This window comes from Syzygium oleosum, unplaced genomic scaffold (genome assembly GCF_021117445.2).
Source record: "Syzygium oleosum isolate NSW1041296 unplaced genomic scaffold, Sole_v2.1 Sole_v2.15, whole genome shotgun sequence".
Lineage (NCBI taxonomy): Eukaryota > Viridiplantae > Streptophyta > Magnoliopsida > Myrtales > Myrtaceae > Syzygium > Syzygium oleosum.
Window position 1 is genome coordinate 4,276,342 of NW_026607499.1, and position 21,806 is coordinate 4,298,147.

Genomic DNA, 21,806 nt, shown 5'->3' on the forward strand with positions numbered 1-21,806 from the left:
GCGGGATATCGTAGATTCAGTGATCATTATGAATATCCTCGATTTGACGTGTCCAACGCCCGACGTGAAAGAACTTAAGTAAAACTATGTCGTTTTGCGCACTTTTTCGAATTTTTTCCTTTTTTCTTTTTTTTTTCTTTTTCTTTCCCTTTTTCTTTTGTGTTATAGTTCATGTTCCTCGGCATCCATCTGGCAACCGCCTGTTTTCCCTTCTACCCGGGTCTAAGACGGCCCTTCGACACTTGCAACGGCCAACTAAGGCCGCTGCTGACCCGTCTAGACCTCGGATTAGCCAAGGTCAACCGCTCATTCTCCCTTCTTCCCCTCCTTCCCCCTGCAACACTCAGGCAAAGGGTCGACGACGACCCTCGATGCTTGTGCCGACCAGCTAAGGTCGCCGCCAACCCATATGGACGTCAATCCCTCGAGCCAAGTCCTAGACCTAACCTGTCCTTGTTACCGTTCTCTCGTCCAATTGGTGTGAGACAATAGGGAGAGATCGATGGTCCACTTTTGGTGTATGAGTGAGTTGCGGACATGGCTTCGACGGCCGGAGAAGCGGAACAATAACCACGAAAGGAAAAAAAAAAAATAGGAAAGAAAAGAAAAGGAAATAGAGAAAAAGGCTAAGAAAATTCAGAAAAGTATGCAAAACGACATCATTTCACTTAAGTTCTTCCATCTGAAATGCCGACCGGCGATAATTGGACCGCAACTTCAGCATTTTCAGGCGAAAATTGGCCAAAACGATTACATTAGAATTTCACGCAAAGGTATATAAATGAATTAGCATCCATACAAGGTTTATGACTGATTCGGTAAATTTTTCCCAAGTTCCAGTATCACAGATTACCAGTATTTGTGAGAGGAAGCGAGAAAAGAATTAACAATATCTTACTCACTAAAGGAACCAAAAGAAGTGAGAATCCAAAGTGGAAATATTAAGTAGCCCCAAAGCCGTATTTGGGTGTTGCAAAGTGCTATAAATAAATAATAATTCTAGGGAAAAGAAGAGTTATATACATAGATTGAGCAAATTGATGAGAGAGATCTGGTTCGTGTAAATATAAAAACACTTGCCGACTCTATCCTCAATAATTAAGCAAAAACATGTAACACCAAATTTCGAAATTGAGATTGTAAAGAGAAATGACGTGTTAACCCTGTCTATTCAACAAGTATCAAAACTTTAGGGACGAAATGCATGGCCAGCGACGAACCACTTTAGGTGGGATAAAATGCAGTTGGGGGACTCTTTTCAAGCTTTTCCATTATGCAATTCGTTGATTAGACCATCAAATTTGTCATTCGGAAAAGTATAAAGACAAAAGAGGGGGGCAATAAAATAGAATAGAAATTGATGGACCACAGAGGTAATGATGACGTGAGGCAGCGTTGCTCTCGAGCTTGAGCTTTGACAGCGACGAGCGGGCAAAGGGAAGAAGGGAATCCGAGGAGCTGGGCCTTCCCCTCTCTTTCGTGGCCAACTTCATTTGCTGACCGTCCAAGAGGAATTTACAGAGATTCTTTCTAATCTCATGAGTGATTAGCCATTACCATCCATCTCCATGCTGGTTAATCATTCTTCTTCGAATCGATTCGAGCTACAGCTCGAGTACGGTTTATTAAGATGCACGTGTAAGTTGTATTAAAGAAGTCTAGCATTGAAAAATTGGTGTCGTGTGGAGCAGTTAATATATTTTAGCTGGCCCATAAACTCATTAGCTTAAACATTTAAATGAATGGAGGTTCAATTGGATATGTTGATGGATTTGGATTTGGGCTCCCTTTTGGCGATCACCCGTGGTGAATGGTATCGGGTTTCCGCTATGTGCTTACAACAAATGGTGTCCGAGTCAATGATTGATTAGTAACCTACTCCCAATGTATCGTTATTTGGTAAATATCTCAAGGAAGGGTATAGCAATGCAGGTCTGATAGCTTTAGTCGAGAAAAAGACTAGGGATGGAGTTGGGCTCACACTTGAAGAGGAGATTGTTAGGATGTACCTAGTCGGTTCCTAACTTATTGGCTTAACATTTCAAGTGAAGGTGAGTCCAACTAGATATATTGACGGGTTCGGACTTACGCTTTTTCTTGGCGATCTCCCTTGGGGTAGATAGCATTCGGGTTTCTGCTGTGTGCTCACCACATGATCGTGGTCGGAGCTTAAAGAAAAGTCATCGTCCTTTCGAGGCGCGAACTATCTATCCCGATACGTCGCTTTTGAAATCTGCACTTACTCAATGATAGCTCGGCTTGACCATGAGAGGCAGGGCGGCCCCGATGGATCTCGACTTGTTCTGGCGTTACCTTCGCACAACCTCGAACGCTTGCTTCATGTGGATGGAACGAGGCGAGCGAGAGAACAGCAAGGGTCGACAGTCCCGGAAAGAAAGCTCGAATCGACAGGACGATGTGTCTCGTTGCGAAGGAGCAAGTGCGCCTGGAAACGGTGAACAGTCGAGGAGCGGATGGATATTTTGAGGGAGCATAATGGTACGAGCCTTTGAAAACGAGGCTCCTTCCTTTAGTCCCATCCAACATCGTGGTGCGAGTGATATTTGTCCTCCACTACCGTAATTATAAAGGCCAATGGATGATTTGCCGAAAAGATTAAACCCAAGAAATAAAAGAGGAATCTCTTATAAAAGGGCCGGGTCAAAGGATCGTATTTTCTATATGATATGACCTCTTGAATGAAATTCCCGATAAAAATGATTCGTTATGAATCTTCGCATCTCGATGTCGAATAACATGACAGAAACATAAAATTCAATTCCGTCATGCCGACGGGAACACGATATATTCGTTTTAATTGGTTCGATGTGATGTGTTCGTACTTGAATCTCGGTTTCTTAAATTCGGAATAATTTTGGGGGTCATGTGCATGACTTTATATGTAGAACATTACCTCAACCTTATGTGATTAAGCGAGGTGAAGATATAATAATTTTGGTTTTTTCTTTTTCGGGCTTTTACCAATAAAAAATAATAAAAAATAAAAACAGTAAAAATCGTTCTTAATCACACGCCCTAGAGGATTGGAACATCTCAACCGATGGGGGGGCGGCGGATGACCGATTGCTGACCCTGGCGAGCCATCATCTTCCCAATGCCCACGTGTCGCTTTCCCATTGCCATCACGTGGCGATTCCTGCATCGTGTACCCCCCCCCCCCCCACGTGCGGGTGGTTTGAGCGCCACGTGGTGCCAAAAAAAATATCAGATGAGGATGCGGATTGACTTGATTTTTTTTTTACCGTAGTGAGAAGTCAAAATTTTTCCCCCGAAACCAATAATTACCCTCGCGCTTTATTCGCTTTTATCCTCAATATCCGTACACACGTTTTTCACGGGACGAGATTCTTAGGTACTCTCGGTACTCTCGTGCCGCCGCTACCCTTATGAGTCGAGTTTTGTGGCATCCGAGTCAAAAACGCGTAACGCAAATGACTTTGATGTAACTGATTCATAAGGCTGGGCGTCAGGGCACCTATGTTAAGAGTTTTAAGATAAAATGATTATCACTCCGAAGAGCTCTAGAGGCAAGGTCGGTATCGCGTGCACAAATTGATCGGGAGTTGATGTCGCTCTCCTGGTATTGTGCCGAAGTATTATGTACGTCTCGCGCGAGAGATTAGATTCTCAAGCTAAACTGGGCATTGTACGATTCGATTCGAGGATGCTATTTGCCAAGTCGTCCTTGGGAACAATTATAGAATGCAAGGCTGAGCTGGTGTTCTCGGCTTTATCAGGTGCCGCGCGAGTTATTCCGCGGTCAAGAATCTGTCGGCCCGTGACACGTTGCACCTGAAAATTGTCCCCAAAAATGAGAATCGGGCTACTTTTTTTAACATGATTTCAATTGTCATCAAAAGAAGGATGAGAAGTTTATAGGATATTGGAATATTATTTTTAATTTAAATTTAGAAGTTAAGAGATTCATTAGTTGCTTGACAATAATCTTGATATTCGTATATTACAATTTTGCCCATCTATAATCATAAGTGGGCGTAGAATGTGGCAATTTGGAAGATGAGACTTCTTGATTAAGGGTATAAGCATTTGCGAAAGCCAGCCACTGGGCCCATCACGCACACATGTCGCAATCAGTCGAGGTTGGAAAATCACATCGGATTTAATATATCATGATAAATGTGACTTTTGAACATTGAATGCGTTATCCTTAATGAGAAAACATCTTTTTATTTTCGAATGAAATTTCGATATTTTTTTAAATTGAATATTTCGTTAGAATATTAAATGCATTCAATTTGATGAAGATTCTATTCTTTTCCAAATAAGATTTAAATATTTTTTTTTTAAGAAAAGTAAAACTTTAATGAAGATATCTTAAAATCTCAACCTAAATATAAATAGTTAACTATATCAAGTCATCTATGTACAACAAATATGTGAGAGAATGAATTCTTTTCAAAATTTTCCAGGAAAATATTGAGAGAATAATATTTCTGAACATTAACATAGTCAAAAATCTATTAGTATTTAACGTGATAGGTAGCAAAGTTAACTCTATGTGAACGAGAAGATATTTGTGTTTGCTAATATAAGTAAAATGGACTCATTTAGGTATGATTATAGCTACAACTCTAGCTCTGAAAACATACTTATTTTTTTTTTATAAAAGTTGAATGCAATGAAAAAAGGTAGAGAATGAGTTTAGAACACTTTTTTTTTTTGTTAATACAACGAAAAATTTCAAACTGGTACACCTGTAACAAATTTACTCAAAGTTAATTTTTTGACAACCAAAAACCCTAATCTGGTTCATTTGTGATAAATTTACCTTTCTATTAAATTGGATTAATACCGCGAAAAATTACTAACTGGTACACCTGTGACAAACGGAGAGATAAAACCCCAAACTGGTACACCCGTCAACCGTCACATGTCATCTAACTCAGAAATTTGAAGGTAAAATTTAACGGAAACTAATGGAGGGTAAAATTGTGATAAGTGTAATAGTTTGTGGTCTTTTATGGTTAAAAAATTAGTTTGCGGTAAATTTTTTACATGTATATCAATTTGGGGCTTTTCATGGTATTAAATCTTTTTTTTATCACTCCTTATTAGTTATGATGCCATATCACCTCATGCGGCTTTTATTAAAGATTTGATTAGTCAAGCACTCTTGGCATTGGGATTCACTTGCTAGTCTCCCTACGCACAGCACAAACCTTCAAATTTCAGTGGACACGGGACACGGCATGATAAGCTGATGTGGCATGCATTTTTCACCTAGACCCGATCATAATCTGACACGTGTCCATGACGTGGCGAGTATTAAAAAGTTAAAAACTTGTCCGTATTTTTTCTCTCTCTTCCTCCCCCATTTCCTCCATTGTCACCGGCGTGCTCTCCTCGTTCACAGCCACGCGCTCAGCCCCTCCCGCCGTCTCGTCGTCCCCAAGCACTCGTGGCATCGGGATTCACTTGCTAGCCTTCATACGATACAACACAAACCTTCAAATATCCCAAGGGCACGAACCTCTTCACTTAGCTTCTCCGCATGAGGTCCATAGCTTTTTGTGGTTGTGACTTCTCTTTCTGTGAAATTGAAGAGCCTCGCGCATCGGTTCCAATCGAGGGCCATACACATGAAGGGACAGTGTCCCAAGAACGCTACACCAATAGCAACGGGGCCAGGACCACTTCCCTCAAATTTTTTTTTTTCCAGAGGACCGCGTGCTCTAAAATGGATCCCTCTTCGCGTGCCGTCCCCGTCTTTAACGTTGCGCGAAAGAAATGATATCTACGAGTGAGGTCTCTCCTCCTTTCTTGGAGGCCTTGTTTTCGAGCGACTCCGACACGACAACGAGGGCATCATGGAATACGTACAATTAAGGACTCGAGACGACATGGGAGCATACGAGTTTCCTTTTGACGCGTGGATACGCCGTATTGGGTAATGCGAAATGGGCTTCTCCTAAGTGGGCCTCGAATTTGCTCCGAGGTCCATGTTCTTCACAATCGGCCTAGTTCTATTCTAAATTTGGACACTCCGGGCCAGAATGGGACTCTATCTTTCCCTTTGCATCGTGGCACACATAATTATTGTTGCTAAAAATTTTGATACTTTTGCTAAGCAAGATCACACTTTCCGAAATTCATCTCGTAAATCAAATTGCTTTCCGAAGCTTATATCATACCACACGACCTCCTTAAACTTAAACTTTCGCCTCTTCCGTCGGCTCTCGCCCCCTCTATCTCACGGGCCGCAACACACTTCAATCGTACGATACTTATAATTATTGTCGTTTCACAAAGCCCGCGATCGGTTAAGTAAGCATAGAATCCAAAGAAATTGGGAGGAAAAAAAACAAGGAGGAGCGATGCCATGTACCATTATTGGACTTGAGGGTAGGGGTGTGCAACCGGACCGGGTTTACCGGAAACCGGACCGGCCCACCCGAAAAACAGTTCGGGAATTGGTTCTAACAAGAACAGTCCGGTCTACGGTTCCATTTTTGGAACCGGTTAGAACCGTCCGGTTTCCTGTTCAAGTAAAAACCAACCCGAACCAGCTTTTAGAACCAGTTTGAGATAATGTAAAAAAAAGTAAAACCTTAGATCACGTTACCCTACTTCACCGGTTTTAGAATCGGTTTCCGGTTTAATATTGGGATCCGTTTCACAACTATGAGCAAACAAAGACGGCCCTTAAAGTCTTCTAAATATTGTGTGATTCATATGAGACATATAGACATTTCTCTAGTGAGAGCAGATACTTTCTTGGTAAGTCTCTTGATTTTTCTTTCAGGATATTTCATTTGGAAATAGAAGTGAGGAGTTCTCCCATCATGGCACAAAATAAAGAGCTAAACATGTTGAACAATTCCCTGGAAATGTGACTCTTAAATATTTATGCGATTAGACTATGTCTTACCACATAGTGCTTTTGGATTGTTGATTTTAATGTATTGTAATTTCACTTGCTCATTTTGGGGATTGTTACTTTTGGCGGATAGTGATTTTTGTTATTCATCTTTTACTTTAAATCGTTTCAAACCGATTACCCCTACTTGAGGGTGCTCAGGACATGTGAAGATAAATGTAAATTCAAACATCCCTCCTGGTCACGTAACCATAAATTATGATTTCGAGATAGTGGAGTGAGAATTTCGGCCACTGGGCCGTATAGTCCGAAAGATCCAAAGAGCCACTCCTCTGTCTCTCGCTGTGCGAAGCCTCACGCATTTCGTCGAACACTTGACATGCACGCTAATATCACAAACACAAACGGTGTGCGGGAGCTTCCGTCCGCTTCACTCACGCTCGCTCGCCGCTCTCTCTCTCTCCCTCCCTCTTCTCTCCCGGACTCCTATACCGTCGCCACGTCCCTCGTAATCCCCCGCCATTTGCTTCTCCGCTCATTTAAAAACCGCACCTTTCTCTCTCTCTCTCTCTCTCACGATCGATCGATCGATCGAGCTCCCTCCCACCACCCTCAAACCCTAAGCCATGCACCCTCACTCCTACGCCCTCGATTCCCTCTCCAAGTCCCAGGACCTCGCCGCCGCCCTCCTCTCCTCCTCCTCCTCGTCGCCGCCCCACATCCTCTCCGCCTGCGCCGCCGTCGACTCCTTCCTCCACTCCCACGCCACCGACCAGTCCCGCCACTTCTTCTCCCTCGCCTTCCCTCCCCTCATCGCCAAGCTCTTCGGCTTCGGCGACGACCCCGCCTCCTCCCCCAGGCACGGCTGGATCGACGCCGCCCCCGCCCCCGCCCCCGCCGCCGCCCCCGGCTCCGGCGACCGCCCCGACCTCGCCGCCCGGGTCCTCGGCCTCTTCGCCCCGAGCGGTGCCCTCGTGAGCTCGATCCTCGCCGTCGATCGGCTCGGGCTCGTGAAGTTCGTGTTCCCGAACGAGCGGTTGCCGGAGTGGGCCCGGTTCGTGCTCGCCGACGCCAAGGACGGCCGGGCGCTGGGCGAATTGTGCTCTCTGTTTAGAGGTAGAGTCGAGGAGGACTCGGTGAAGGGCTCTTCGTGTCAAGTGCAACTGAATGTGTTCGAGTATTTCGTGTTCTGGTTCGCTTATTATCCTGTTTGTCGGGGGAACTGTGAGAATTCCGATCGTGTTTCGATGAAGAAGATTAGGAAGTTTAGGTTGGAGAACTGGACCGGTCCTATTCGTGGTTTTTCGGGTGTGAAGCGCGGCAATGAGCGGAACGATGAGTGTAATCTATATTTGTGGTTGCTATACGCGTATTTACGTGCTTTTGTCCCGGTCAGTGATGCAGACGCGCATCAACCGTACCGTAGCTCGATTTTGCATTATCCAACGGAGTATGATGGATCGGCGTTGGTGCAAGCTGAGTTCTTTGTTGACACGTTGATACACTATTGGCTGGCTGATAACGATTTCTCACCTGTATCCGCAAATGTAAGCAAGTCGTTTGGTGTGTCATTTCCATTTCGTTCGGTTTTGGGAGAAACTCCGCCAACTCCAGGACTGGGCGAAGTGGTGAAGTTATTTGTGAGGTATTTGAATTTGAGTGCTGTTAAGGGTACGGAAGGGATTGATAATGTGGAGAATAATGGAGGTCCAAGTTGGAAAGTGTGGAGGTCCTCAGATGCTATGAAGTTGAGGGATAGTGTAAATGGGTCTCATTTTCTTTTATGTGGATCTTGGAATTGGAATTTGCGAATTCAGAGGCCTCTGTATCGGTATGTATTGCGGACATTTTTGTTCTGTCCGGTGGAAGCCTCCATCAAGAATGCTTCACAAGTGTTCTCTGTTTGGGTTAGCTATATGGAACCTTGGTTCATCAGCTCAAGCGATTTCGCTGAGCTTGATGCAATTGTTGGTGGATCTGCAAAGAATGAGAAAAAGGCGGAATCTCTCACTCGAGAGGGTAGATATTCATCTCGCTGGCGAGGATATGTTTTGTCCAACTATCTCTACTATAGCTCGTTGGTTATGCACTTTGTTGGCTTTGCTCATAAATTTCTTCACACTGATCCGGAAGTGATTGTACAGATGGTACTGAAGGTTAGTCTCTTAGCACAGTATTCTATCATTCAACTGGAATACTTACTATGCTTCTAGTTCAGAAACTGCATGAACTTATGCTTAGTTGGATGATTGAGACTGGGAACTCTTGTTGCTTCTTATTTAAATTTCTCACTATGGAAACCAGTGCAATGCACATGGGATAGCATCTGTATGGCGGTACTTTACCCGTGAGGGAAGATGTTTTGTGTGTGTGTTTATACAAATAAGTACGTCTTTGTGTATGTATGTTATGTTTGTATACGTATGAACGTTACGATAGACAATGCCTCGGAGTATGTCTTATTTTGATGGACAAAAATTGAATCTTTGCATGTTGGGAGATTGGTGGTTTATTCATGGGGAAGCCAACTTTTGATGCGCCATTACGCATGGCAGCATTGTTTTTGGAACAGGTAGAGATGTCTCTCCTTTGTCTAAAGAAAAGTGACACATCTCTATCTTTCTAGCTTCCCTTTCTGACACTTGACACGTAATAGGTGTGGCAGAACTTTGTGGTGACTCTTGGTTAGTTGTTTTGGGCATATTTTGGTAATTTATCTACTGGCGGTTTAACCTATGTAGGCGAGTGAAATGTGGGTTTGTCACAACTAATAAACTATACATGAGTATATGTATGATGGAGTTCAGCTATCTCAGAGGCAATGCTTTAGTTTAAATTAGTATATCTAGTAGGATTCATCCAACTCTCTCTCTCCCTCTCTTCACCGCTCGAACTTTGAAGATATAATGGAGGATGCTGCAGAGTTTGGTGAAAATGGGAAATGAGGAAATTATGATGTTGTTAATTCCTCCTTAAACAACAATGGTGACATCGCTGTATATGATTGAACTAGCATCTTGAGAGCCGCTGTCTTTATATTTGGTTTGCATCTTCTAGTTTTATTGCCTTGCTTGGTAGGCAAATTGTCATTGAGCCACGATTGTGTATCCTTGCTGTAAGATACATTTTTAACAACTCTATAAGCAGCAGTAGTACAGAATGGAAGAAAGAAATAATTGAACAATTGGAATACTCTCTCTCTCTCTCTCTCTCATCCGTTACTACGTTATTTTGTGGCTGGACATAGTAACCAATATGCCGTTAACAATAAATTGAACAAGGAGGAAGAGACGGAACACATAGTAATAGGCATATCAGAGAAAGAGGGGTTTACAAGGTTTAGTTGTATCACATAGAGGGAGTTCATCGCTGTAATTTAGAAGCAATGATTGACACACCTATCTTCCTTGCCTTTCTCCAATTTCACAGACCATTTTTCTTTTATAATGTGTTCCATCTTCAAAGTTAGAGAGGAGAGAGGGGAGCAAAGGCAGAGACATGAGAGGAAGCAATAGACGGGAAACTTGTGTAACACTCCTTGTATAAAAGTTGCATGTTAGATATTTGGATGTGTAATCCTCGAGTTTTGCTACCTCTTTTTAACATTTTTGGCCTGGCTTGCTGTCAGTATTTTTTAGTTTTTCATGTGAAGCTTGTAAGTTATAATGAAATGAAATAGTATTTAATGGTAAACCGAGTCTTCAGTATGCTGTTTTTTGCACAAGAGACATGGCGAGATGAGCATTAGGAACTGCAGTTGAATGTGTCAGACAAGAAACGAGCTGGTTTTTGTTGGACTAGGCTTTGATGCTGAGTGCTGATTCATTTTGTGTTGGGTTCAGACTTCACCATAACGTTTTTCAATCCCGTTACGCCTTTTCACATTATACAGTGTACTTATTTGTTTTTTTCATTTTTATAACAGGTTCTGTGTATACTGACATCATCTAAGGAGTTGCTCGATCTGATAAAGAATGTCAATACTCTATTTCATATGAAAGAAGCTGGTTTTGGCAAATCAGCATTAAATGACTTGTATGGATTCATTCCATCAATTCGAGAACAGCTACAGGTAGATTCTCCGTCTTGTACAGTTTATTTGCCTATTTTATATTGGAGGATATGGTAAACAAAAAATGTTGAAGAGCCTTTTTTGGTGCTCTTTCTGACTTGAGGTGCTGGTTGAACTTATGGGAGATGGGACTGTTTGATTGAAGGGAGATGACATGGGGAAATAGTCTTCCTGACCTCGATTAATACTTAATAGTTCTTTTGAATACGCAAATAAATGATTATGCTGAAATGTTATGGGAGATTATTGAATTTAATGAAAGTTCATGCTAAAGGTTTGGTCGAAAGTGTGACATGGAATCAAATTGTTAAATTAAAAATCAGGCATTGCAACCTAAGCTCTTAAGCTTCACAACTAGGGTTTCTCAAGCATCACATTTTAGATCACAGTACACTATCTAAAAGCAAACGATTGCTATTATTAATTGAATAAAGAGTTACAGAAAATTAAGTGAGCCGTGGTTGGATAAGATTGCCGAATAGGGATGGTCTAATCCTAACACCTAGTAGAATGCTTATTGGAATGCAACAGCCGATACTTCATGAAGACCTGGTAAAGGTGTCAACACTTGGGCCACAATGATCATGTTGAATCTTTGGGCTGTATCATTCTGTTCCTTCAGATCCTTCCTGGTATTTGTGGTGCTTGTATCATGTTCTGAAATTTGTTCATCTGTTTGTGTTGAATCCATTTATGAGATTTCAGGAAGATGGACTAGAACACTGTTGATAATGGTGCTGTATATTTCTTTTCTTTTCTTTTACTTTATGGTGTCATAAATTTTATTTCGACAATTAAGAATGGTTTCCCTGTCGATGCTAGGATTGGGAGGATGGATTATGCGAGAATGATGCTGATGGATCCTTCTTGCATGAGAACTGGAACAAGGACCTACGGCTCTTCAGTGACGGTGAAGATGGTGGACAACAGCTACTGCAGGTAGACCTAGTCTCAGGTTTCCTTCTAATAGATTTTCCACTCCTTCACTGATATATTTAAAATTGATGTTTTGCTTCTGCAGCTTTTTATACTTCGAGCTGAAGCCGAGCTGCAGACCCTTTCTGGCAATAACCTCACACAAAACCTTCAACACATAGATTCTTTGAAATCCCAGCTCAGCCAGTTGTTTGGTGGTAACTTCTTTAAGCCTTTGTCAGTGACAACCGAAGTGCAAGAGCAGCGGTCAGCTCGAGATGGAATATTCAAGCCCAGAAGAGTGGTCCCTAATGCATTTGCCAATATCAGGTACAAAGGTGACTCGATGAAACGTCCCGTGTCAGACGATGAAATTGCTTGGCTCGTGAATCTGCTTGTCTGGTTGTCGGGCTGGCTTAACAAAGCTCTTAGGCTAAACTATGTCGAAAGTGGTGATGCTGGCTCTACATGGTCGTACGTTGAGGTGTCGGGCGACATTGCAGACGTGTGCGGACCTGTGAATACGATGAAAGTACTATTGTGTGCAGCTGGCTCTTGGCTTCTGATGTTGGGTGGGGAAGTGGCCGGGTTGATGAGAAAGCATGGCCTGAGGGTGAATCTGAGAATATTAGCGTCGAAGAAGATTGTGATGGTCTTCGTCGCCTGCTGTTTGCTCGTTCTGTTGAAGAAAGCCGTCGGGATATAGCAAAATCTATGATGAATACACACGTCGCTTATGGAAAAGGAGAGAGGAGAAGCGTGAAAGATGTAGATAGATAGCAACCCAGAGTTTTGTTTTTTTTTACTTTCCTGGATATGGTTTTCCCGAGCTTGGAGTGATGCTGCCTTTTGTTACCCTCTTGTAATTAAGTGAGAAATGCGCAGCGTGAGATTACTCACCTTCCCGGTTCATCGAACGTTTTTTTTTTTTCCGTTTTACTGTTATTACCAGATGAGATCTTACTGTTTATGTACTTTCGGGGAGCCCGACTTACGGTACGGTGCATTCCATGTTAGATGACGGCTCATGTGATCCGAGTGAAGCTAAGATTTCTTCTTCTTTGATCGAAACTGTTCGTCGTTTCTTAACTGCCCTACGATAGTGTAGAGCTCAACGGACATTACTGTAATTTAGAGTCTATTACCGGTACTTAATAAAACATTCTTTGTACCCTAACCTTGGACTTGCTCGAACTATCATTTCGCTTCCTCCGAGGTTTTAGCCGAATCTTTACCAACTTGTTAAGGAGGATGCTTTCGGCTCACAGTTAAATCTCTTGTCCGGTCTGAATAATTTAAGTCCCGCTGAACTGTTTCTTTCAAGAATCTGGCAAATTTAATATGACCTTTATCAAATAAATCTACAATCAAAAGAAATAGGATAAATACCACGAAAAATCTCAAACTGGTACACTTATGATAATTTTACCCCAAACTATTTTTTTTACCACAAAAAACCCCAAACTGGTACACTTGTGATAAATTTACCCCAAACTAATATTTTGACCATTAAAAACCCCAAACTAGTACATTTATAACAAATTTATCCTCTGTTGTTTCCATTAAATTGAATTAATACCACAAAAAATTACAAATTGGTACAAATGTGATAAATAGAGGGTAAAACATAAAATTTGTACATCAGTTAACTGTCGCGTATTATTTAACAAAACAATTTGACAGTAAAATTTAACGGAAACAAACTAAGGGTAAATTTATTACAAGTGTACCGGTTTGAGATTTTTGGTTGTCAAAAAATTAATTTGAAGTAAAATTATTACAGATATATCAGTTTGGGATTTTTCGTGGTATTAATCCAAAGAAATATGACCTCCTTTGCAACACTGGTGAGAATCCTAGCAATTGACTGACTTACACATAAATCGAAATTTATCACCAATTTCTCGAATTCGAAGCGCAGGCATTAAATCGGTGGATGACTATTTTCGGTCCATCGAAACGGTCTATTTTACAATTTTCGATGAATCGATCGCAACATCTTTGATTCGTCCGTACTTAGCGAAACCCTCTTGTCTTCCCCCCGAGAGGAGAAACTGGGAAATATAAAAACCTTAAAAGGACTAAACTAAGCCAACCGATATCCCACTTACCAACTCTCAAAAAAAAAAAAAACAGAAAGATAAAAAAACCAATATCCCACTTGAAATTAAAATGCACCATAGCTCGGTGGGGCTCCCGGCATTACAGAACTAGCCAGCATTATTATTGCACATGGGAGTGTCCCCATTTCTTAAACATTTGAAAACGACTCATGCAATTTTTAAACTACTAAAAAACAAAAAATTATAAATAAAAAATCAAAAGAAATTCAACACCATTGTGCCAACCTGAGTTGTTTATCAAAATCCTTAAAACCTTGGACGACATCGGACTCAAGTGAATCGCAATCATCATTTGAAATCGCAGGCATTATTCTAAAGAACTTGCCCTGATATGGCCCCATCAGTGCAGGAGACATGGGTCTTCGAAATAATTCCGGCAAAACATTTAAAAAATCGAAGAAAAAAAAGAACAAGAATGGGGTCGGTTTGGGTGGTGGGAACAAGAAACCCCAACGATCAATCAACTGTCAAATCCACTCGTGTTTCAAGCGAATCAGATCTTCAAAGTCGACCTAGGGTTACGAAGAAATTCAGTTGGAACATCGTTTTTTTTGTTTCTTTTCGACAGGAAAACAGCCACACATGTTCGCGTCCCTTGCACCTCGATTTCGACCGGGTTCTAAGTCGCAGCTAATCTTTGAGGTTTCTCGCAACAAATTCCAATTCAACGAGCTTGTGATGTGATCCTCGTCCTCTAATTTGACCGGACACTCGGAGTTGTTGTCATGAAATTCAGTTGGGGATTGAGTGTAGAATCAGGGCTGAGTCCATCTAAGTCAGATGGATTAGGTTTGATAAAAAAAATTATGTGCAAGTAGATGTGTTAATATGATTGGTTATCGTTTACGAGTCAGGTTAGTACTGGGTGATGGAATATTAGGGCAGTTAGTCGCATGTTTTGTACATTTTGGCATTCTTTAAAGGGTACAAAAGCTGTTTAGGACCATTCTCTTTGGACCCTTTCCTAATATTTCAATAGCGAACGCATGAGTTTTGAAGAGGATTGGACCGGCATTATGTGGTCCGGTTCCTGTGGGAAATGGTCCTGTCCTCGGACATAAAAATTGGGAATCGGCGTTGTGCGGTCCGGTTCCAGGGTCAGGGTGCCGAACCAGACAGGCAGATCGACCCTGGACTGAACATATTTTAACTGTATTTGTTATTTGTTTTATTTTTAGGTGATAAGAATTTAGAGCGATTTTCTAACGAACGAATGAGCAATGAAATTCTACGGTTCACGTTTTATGCTACGCGTTTTGAAATTTTTATTTTTCATTTCATTTCATTTTACTTGCTCATCTTTTATGAATTATTGCTTTTGGCAAGTGGAGGCTTTTGTTATTACTTCTCAACGTTCTTTTACCGGTGTTTTACTTCTCATCGTTCTGTTGCTAAGTATCGTAGTTACAAATATCGTGCATTCATGCATATGTACTTTGAAAGAGTAAGTTTGTCATTTCAAGAATTACAAAAAAAAATATTTAAAAAAAAAAACAAATCGAACAGTTCTCTGGATCGACCCCTAAGAATCGCACCCGACCAGAAGGGTCGATTCCTAGTTTCGAAATTTAAGAACCGACATTGTACGTGTAAGTTCCAGATTTCAATCCAACCCTAAAACCGCCAACTCCTTGCTTCCTAGGAGAGACTATAGTTGTTACTTTGTACCATGAATTCGAGGGTCTTACGTTTCCAATCTCCCATCCGTCCTATGTTCGTATAAATATATTTATCCGTCGCATAAAGCACTTTCTTCAGCTTGCCATGGCACGTTGTACCCACCTGCAACCAGCACCTGCAGTAGTAGTAGTATGGCAAAAATTGCATAAAGCCAGGTAGAATGGTCACATTTTGTTTTGTTGTTGTTGCTGTTTTGTTTTTGTTTGATCAAGTTAAGGAAAGGAAACCCGATGAAAGTACACGGACGCATTGAATGGAAATCCAGACCTAAAGATCAAGGGAGGAAAGGGGAGGGAAGAGGCCCGCACGTGTGTGGGGGGGGAGGGGTTGCACGTGCCGATGACGGCTAATCTCCTCCTATCTAACATTCTCGTCCGTCGTCGTACGGTAAGCACAGCGGGGGAAACAGTGAGATGATGACGTCATCCTCCTCTTTATGTCGGGGGGGGAGGAAGAAAGCTCGCCTCTTTTTTCTGGTTTTTTTTTTTTGGTGGGTCTAATACAAAAAGGGGTGCTTTCATAATTGGCTGCTAAATTCGGTACAAAATTGAAATTATTTATTATTATTTTTTAATTTGCTTCCCACTTTACTTTCCTCCTCCTTAATTTTTTTTGCTCTTTTTGTGTTTTTTGGGCTATTGGGTGGACCAAGAGATGGGGGACATTGGGCCTCCGGTCATCAAGTCTCCGGCCATCATTTATTACACGAAGAAATTTCTTTGCATAATAAAGTAAGTTTTTGACTAATGATATTATATTCGATGGGTGACGATTGTTTTTTGATTTTTCGTACCGCCTGATTTGCGAAGGAATTACGACGTTCCGGCCCCCGGCTCGGGGTCGTCGTGGTGGCTCGCATCACACCTCGGGCTCCTTTTTCGTGGCCGAGATTTATTTATCTGGGACGGGCTTATTTATTACGATAGAGGAAGGTTTTGCTAGAAATACCTAAACTTATCTTTGCACTTCACTTCCGTTAAGCAGAGACTCCTGATCAGCCACGGGATTTGCTTATCGTTATTCTAACATTTAGGTGCACCATTCGCGGCTCGGTACGTTGCTCGGGACCCACCGCACTCTCGGGGGTAAGCGTTTTGCGGTTTCAAAAGCTTGAATTGAAAGATAGTCGCCGAGACGTCGCGTTTTCAAGGACGGACCCTTTTGTCCCGCGACTTCGCGCTCACGTCCCTCTCCATGTGTCTCGCGTAGTATCTGTGCCAAAACATTTTATTACTTCACGTGGCCCACGATTAACGCGAGCAAATGTGCATGATTTGAAAACGGAAAGCTATTCATGCCCCTTGTGGCGTTCCTAATTGGCGGCGTCCCTCTCTTGCAGAAGGGCCATCGATACGTATGGGGTCAAGAATACGTATGGGGTCAAGAATCACAACTGATGTTGGATGCCGATGTGGTCGATTTAGTAGGCACTGGAGACCTAATCGCACTGACGACGTCAATTCGATTCTGATCGTGTATGGATGATTGAAAAATTAGGTGGAAAGCCAGCTGCCCCGTGACTCGCATCTCGAATTCATTATCGCTTTGTGTCTATCTTCGCTTCTCCTCTTTGCTATGTTGCGAACGTACGCTTGGCCATCTGTTTTTCCTCTTCTGTTTTTTTTTTGTGTTGTGTGTTGTGATTATCGTTTATGAGAACGGGTGAACAGCTTCTGATCATTTTTTTCTTTTTAATTGAAGGAAGAAATGATAGAGAGCGTCTATGTTAATTCGAGGAGACTGCGACGGCAAGAACCAGAAACAAGTAGTGCCTGGCAATGTTGCTGGCGGTAACAATCCGGTGCCACAAACTGGTGACGAGGTTGCTGCACATTGTGAGACTTTAGCTGCTAGAGAAAATCGACGTGAGAAAGTTCGTCTTCCGACACATCACACTGATGAGTAATTGAGGGAGGTTGCACCAAATCTCAACATCGTGTCGACCGTGAAAAAATGTTCGAAATTGGTATGGTTAATTACATTGCGAGTCATGTATCCGACTTGATCATTAATGCCGTGAATGATATCCTCTTGAGGCCAAATCGTTCAACAAGTATGTTCGTAATCTTTCTCCATTTATTGATGCTAATAATGCTAGTCAAAGTAGTCAAACCCCTATTAGAATTATGCAAAGACCTAGATTTTCTAATCAAGGTCAAAATAACGGAAATAATCAGGCCAATGTTCATCAATATAGTCAAATTGACAATATAATTTGGCAAATCAAACTGATTGACAGGCCTATCAACTGCAATTGTTGAAAATGTAAGGCCAATGAGTCCATTGGTATCACCCAATGTGAATATTCTTATTGGGCACCTAACATACCAATTAACTGACGTTAATAATCTGGCAAGAACAGTATTACCGCTTAGGGGGTAAGATGGCCAACTAAATCCACAGTTAAGCCCTACACAATTTGGCAAAGAAGTTCGACAACAATCAGGATTAAACAGGGTGTTATCATACGTGTTTATAGGAAACCGCATCCCGAATGAGTCAATAATCAGCCTTTTTCCAAGAGGTTTTAAAATCTTCGATTTTGCTGTTTTTATTGACGAAGATGAATGATAGACCGTCCGAATACATTGTTCAATCTATAGCCTAGTGCGGGGAAGCTGGAACAAATTTTTAAGACTTAGGTTATAGAATGATGCCGTAAGTATCGGTTGTTGATTTGGCTATACTCTATCAGTATAATAGTGAGTCGGTCGATTAGCTTATTGCTCGATTTAAGAAGACTAGAATTAGATATATCACTTCGCTTTCAAAAAAATAATTCACACATCTAGCTTTTTGATGAATTGAAATTCAATTTTAGAGAAATAAACGAAGGCCAAGACTTTGATGATTTGTTTCAATATAATTTATTTCAAGTGGCGACGAAAGCGTCTATATATGAGCAACCGACAAGAAAAGGAATAACGGGCACATGAATACTTTAGGCGGCTCTGATGGAAAGTTATGAGTCATGAATCTAACCCGAATGGAAACATTGTAATAAATATGGCAAGTCTCGACAAGTCTTACGCTTGTCTATCCTCAAAGCCTACCAAAATAAAAGAAAAAATAATGGCTAGCACTAAAGATACTCAAGTTTACCCGTTCGATTTACTATAAAATTAAAAGATGGCTCGATAAAATTACTTGTTCATTCATAAGTAACAAAAAATATTGAAAGTGGCACCATTGATGGGGTCATAACATAATTAATTGTATTATTTTCAAGAAAACAATTCGGGAAGCTATTTGGTAAGTAAAAATCAAATTTGAAGATGACAAGGGTGCATCTTGATTATCATATTTAAAAAAATCGAATAATCAATGAATCATTCGATTTTTTTTAAAAAGCGGTATATGTTGACACCCAAAACTAATTAACTTTTGGTTATAATCGACAAGCGACAAGCTTAGTCGATGATAGTAAAGTTTGGTGAACAACGGAAACATTGATGAACAAAACAATTGACAACTTGAAGAGCATCGACAACTCGCTAGTGAAATCAGTAATAACATAGCGTGAAAGTTATCAACGAATTAAAGCCCTTCAAGACTTAGAAAGTTGGTTGACAAAGTCATCGACATAAAAACATATCCACCGGGTAGTTATGTTTATTGACGCTATTTTAGTATTTTTATAAATTCTTGTGGATAAGTGTTGTCAGATAATAGAATATCGTGTCACTTCTTATAACTACTAATAGGGTGAGGAAGTTATTTCTTTATACAAATTAAGTAACCATTGTACGTAACCGTTGGTAGAGGGTTATAATTACCTTAGTAGACTCATTGTAAAACCCCCTTTCAGTCAGTAAAAAAACTCAGAGTTTTCATAAATTTATCCTTTATCTTTACTTTCCTGCCATTTATATAACTGACCGTGATTGCCTCCGATCTCAACACCTTTAAATTCTTGTTATTTTCTTTCCCATCCAAAATTAACAAAGAATCATTTGCAACCTTTGTTGATTCACTCGTCGATCCATCTATATTCTTAAAAGGTATTTCATACTTGGCTGTTTTCTAATACCGCAAACTGTGATTGACTATCGTAAAGTCAAAATTTCACATTTTCTGTTTTAAAAAAAAAAAAACTGTTCATAAATCGAGATTCCTTCACGGGCCAAAAACCAAATATCTATCCGAGTATCATTGGCCAGATAGCATAGTAAACAGAGTCTATAGGACATGAGAAAGGGGCTACAACAATGCAAAACACAATTTGAATGAGTCCAACGTGAACGCACAGCTCAGATCCAAAAGTCTCTACGCTCTTGTCTCAAACGTAGAATCAGTGTAACCCAAAGAGAAATTCGTGAAAAGGAGTGATCAAGATGGCTTAATTTGTCAATGGAGGCGTCTGTACCATCAACAGCAATTAGATAGACAATTCAATTCCACCAGGTTCCCGCCTTAGGAGAAAAGGGGCATCCTTTTTAGGGAACCCTCATTGACTTTGTCTTGCTGTTGGGTGGTGAATGATTAATTAGTGACGAGTCACTGTTAATCGTCTTTCGGTGGTGCCCGTGTCCCATTTGCTTCCCCTTCGATTTGCCACGATGGACTGTCCTTCATTAACTACCCAAGGTCATGTTTGTAAAATATGGGGTTATTCTCCCCCAAACATCTTGCATCATTTTTTATTTCTTTTGGTCAGAAAACATCTTGCATCATTAATTTTCCAAATAGTACACCTTCGAGAAAGTTCTCCTTGCCACATTATTGCGTGATATTTAATATGGGCTTGAGTCAATGGCTGCGATTCATTTAGTCAACACTTTTTTTTTAGTCCAGGAGGGGTTAGAAAAACACTTGCATTAGGTGGTGCATAATGAGGACGTATGATCTCTGGGATTTGTGCTCTAGAAAAGTCGTCAGTATTGACTCCACATGGAAAATGCTATTAAGGTTATCGGGTTACATATTCTTTCAGATGAAAAAACGAGATTCAATTGAGATGTAGAGAAAAAATACATATTATTGTGTAATCCACCATGGGCAACGAAACGAGCCATAACGTGATTACTTCTCTGTGATAATTGCCTGTATGATGACCGAGTTGATGAAACTTGCAAGTTTCCATGGAAAAGTGTGCATGGGCAAGGTCTTGTATGTGCCTTAATCTTTGTGGATTGTTGACTAAATTTGATTAAGTTCACAATGATGGCCCTCAAATGAGATGGGCAGCGTATCCCAATTGACCAAACACGAGCCACCATCAGAAAGCAGGCCATGTCTTCTTGGTAATTAATTTTAAAGAATGAATGACCTGGTGCTTTTGGATCCTTCTCTCTCGTCTGCAGTCTTTGCTTTCCTCATTCTCAATCACTACAAAATAGCTGGACATTGCAAGATGCATGTATTCTCCCCTTCCTTCCTTCCTTCACCTTCCCATGAATTCAACTTCAATGGCATTCTATGCACATAGTTCTTTATATGTAATAATGTGGTGTGAATAAAAAAAACTAATATTGAATTTGTAGCATGTGCCCTTTTCCTCTCCCCTTGTTATTTTCCACCAAAAGAGCAAGCCCCTTTGGTTTTTTTTGATCTCTAGAGGGTCCCCAGCTTCCAAGTTTTCACATGAGCAGATCAAAAGTTTTCTAGGAGATGGGGAAAACTGCCAAAACAAGCACAAAACACAGGACAACCCCCCAAAAGATTAGTCATTCACCTCACAATTTTCATATAATGGCCAAAAACTAGTGGAAACATCAAACGTGTTTTAGGAAAGAAAAATACAGTAGCAGCTTCTTCTTCTTTTCTTTTTTTTTTGTAACATTCGTTTTTTTAAATTTGTCATCTTTATGGTGTTCAAAATAATCGGATTCTGAGACCATGTGCATAAAATATAATTAAAGTAAAGCTGTATTAGGGAGACAACATGAGTGTTGGGTATATATTTAGTTTTGTTCTCCACTTCCCTTTCTTGCGCACAAAACTGTATGAACTGGTAGTTGAGTTTCTTCCTTCTTCAGCTTCTTCATTTGTCTCCCCTGAGAAGGGTAGATAGACTTGGACTACTGACCCTTCAATCCCCCATACGACCTAACTCACAGCACCACCATGTTTTTAAACCCGCATATTCTCTCACTCTCTCCCCATCATCACCAAAGCCAAGCCAAAGCCATCTCTCTCTCTGTGTGTCTCTCCCCCC

The 21,806-nt window shown here is 41.0% G+C and overlaps 1 protein-coding gene across 2 annotated transcripts; it reads left to right on the forward strand.

Moving 5' to 3' along the window:
• Window positions 1–7,133: 7,133 nt before the first annotated feature.
• On the forward strand, window positions 7,134–12,747 carry LOC115689253 (uncharacterized). 2 transcript variants are annotated; one of them, XM_056318461.1, is made up of 5 exons: window positions 7,134–9,015; window positions 10,785–10,931; window positions 11,754–11,870; window positions 11,953–12,176; window positions 12,395–12,747. In XM_056318461.1, the coding sequence occupies exons 1-5, from the start codon at window positions 7,486–7,488 to the stop codon at window positions 12,624–12,626; spliced, it is 2,250 nt and encodes a 749-aa protein (XP_056174436.1). In that variant the 5' UTR covers window positions 7,134–7,485; the 3' UTR covers window positions 12,627–12,747. The 2 variants fall into 2 exon arrangements, with proteins under 2 accessions (XP_056174436.1, XP_030471113.2); XM_030615253.2 differs by having other exon boundaries at window positions 7,135–9,015; window positions 11,953–12,747.
• Window positions 12,748–21,806: the final 9,059 nt, after the last annotated feature.

Bases quoted from the DNA above. Each gene is read 5' to 3' on its own strand.
- LOC115689253 (XM_030615253.2), top strand. From the start codon at position 7,486: ATGCACCCTCACTCCTACGCCCTCGATTCCCTCTCCAAGTCCCAGGAC. The intron at 9,016-10,784 runs GTTAGTCTCTTA...TTTTTATAACAG, and splicing joins TTGTACAGATGGTACTGAAG to GTTCTGTGTATACTGACATC. The intron at 10,932-11,753 runs GTAGATTCTCCG...TGTCGATGCTAG, and splicing joins CAATTCGAGAACAGCTACAG to GATTGGGAGGATGGATTATG.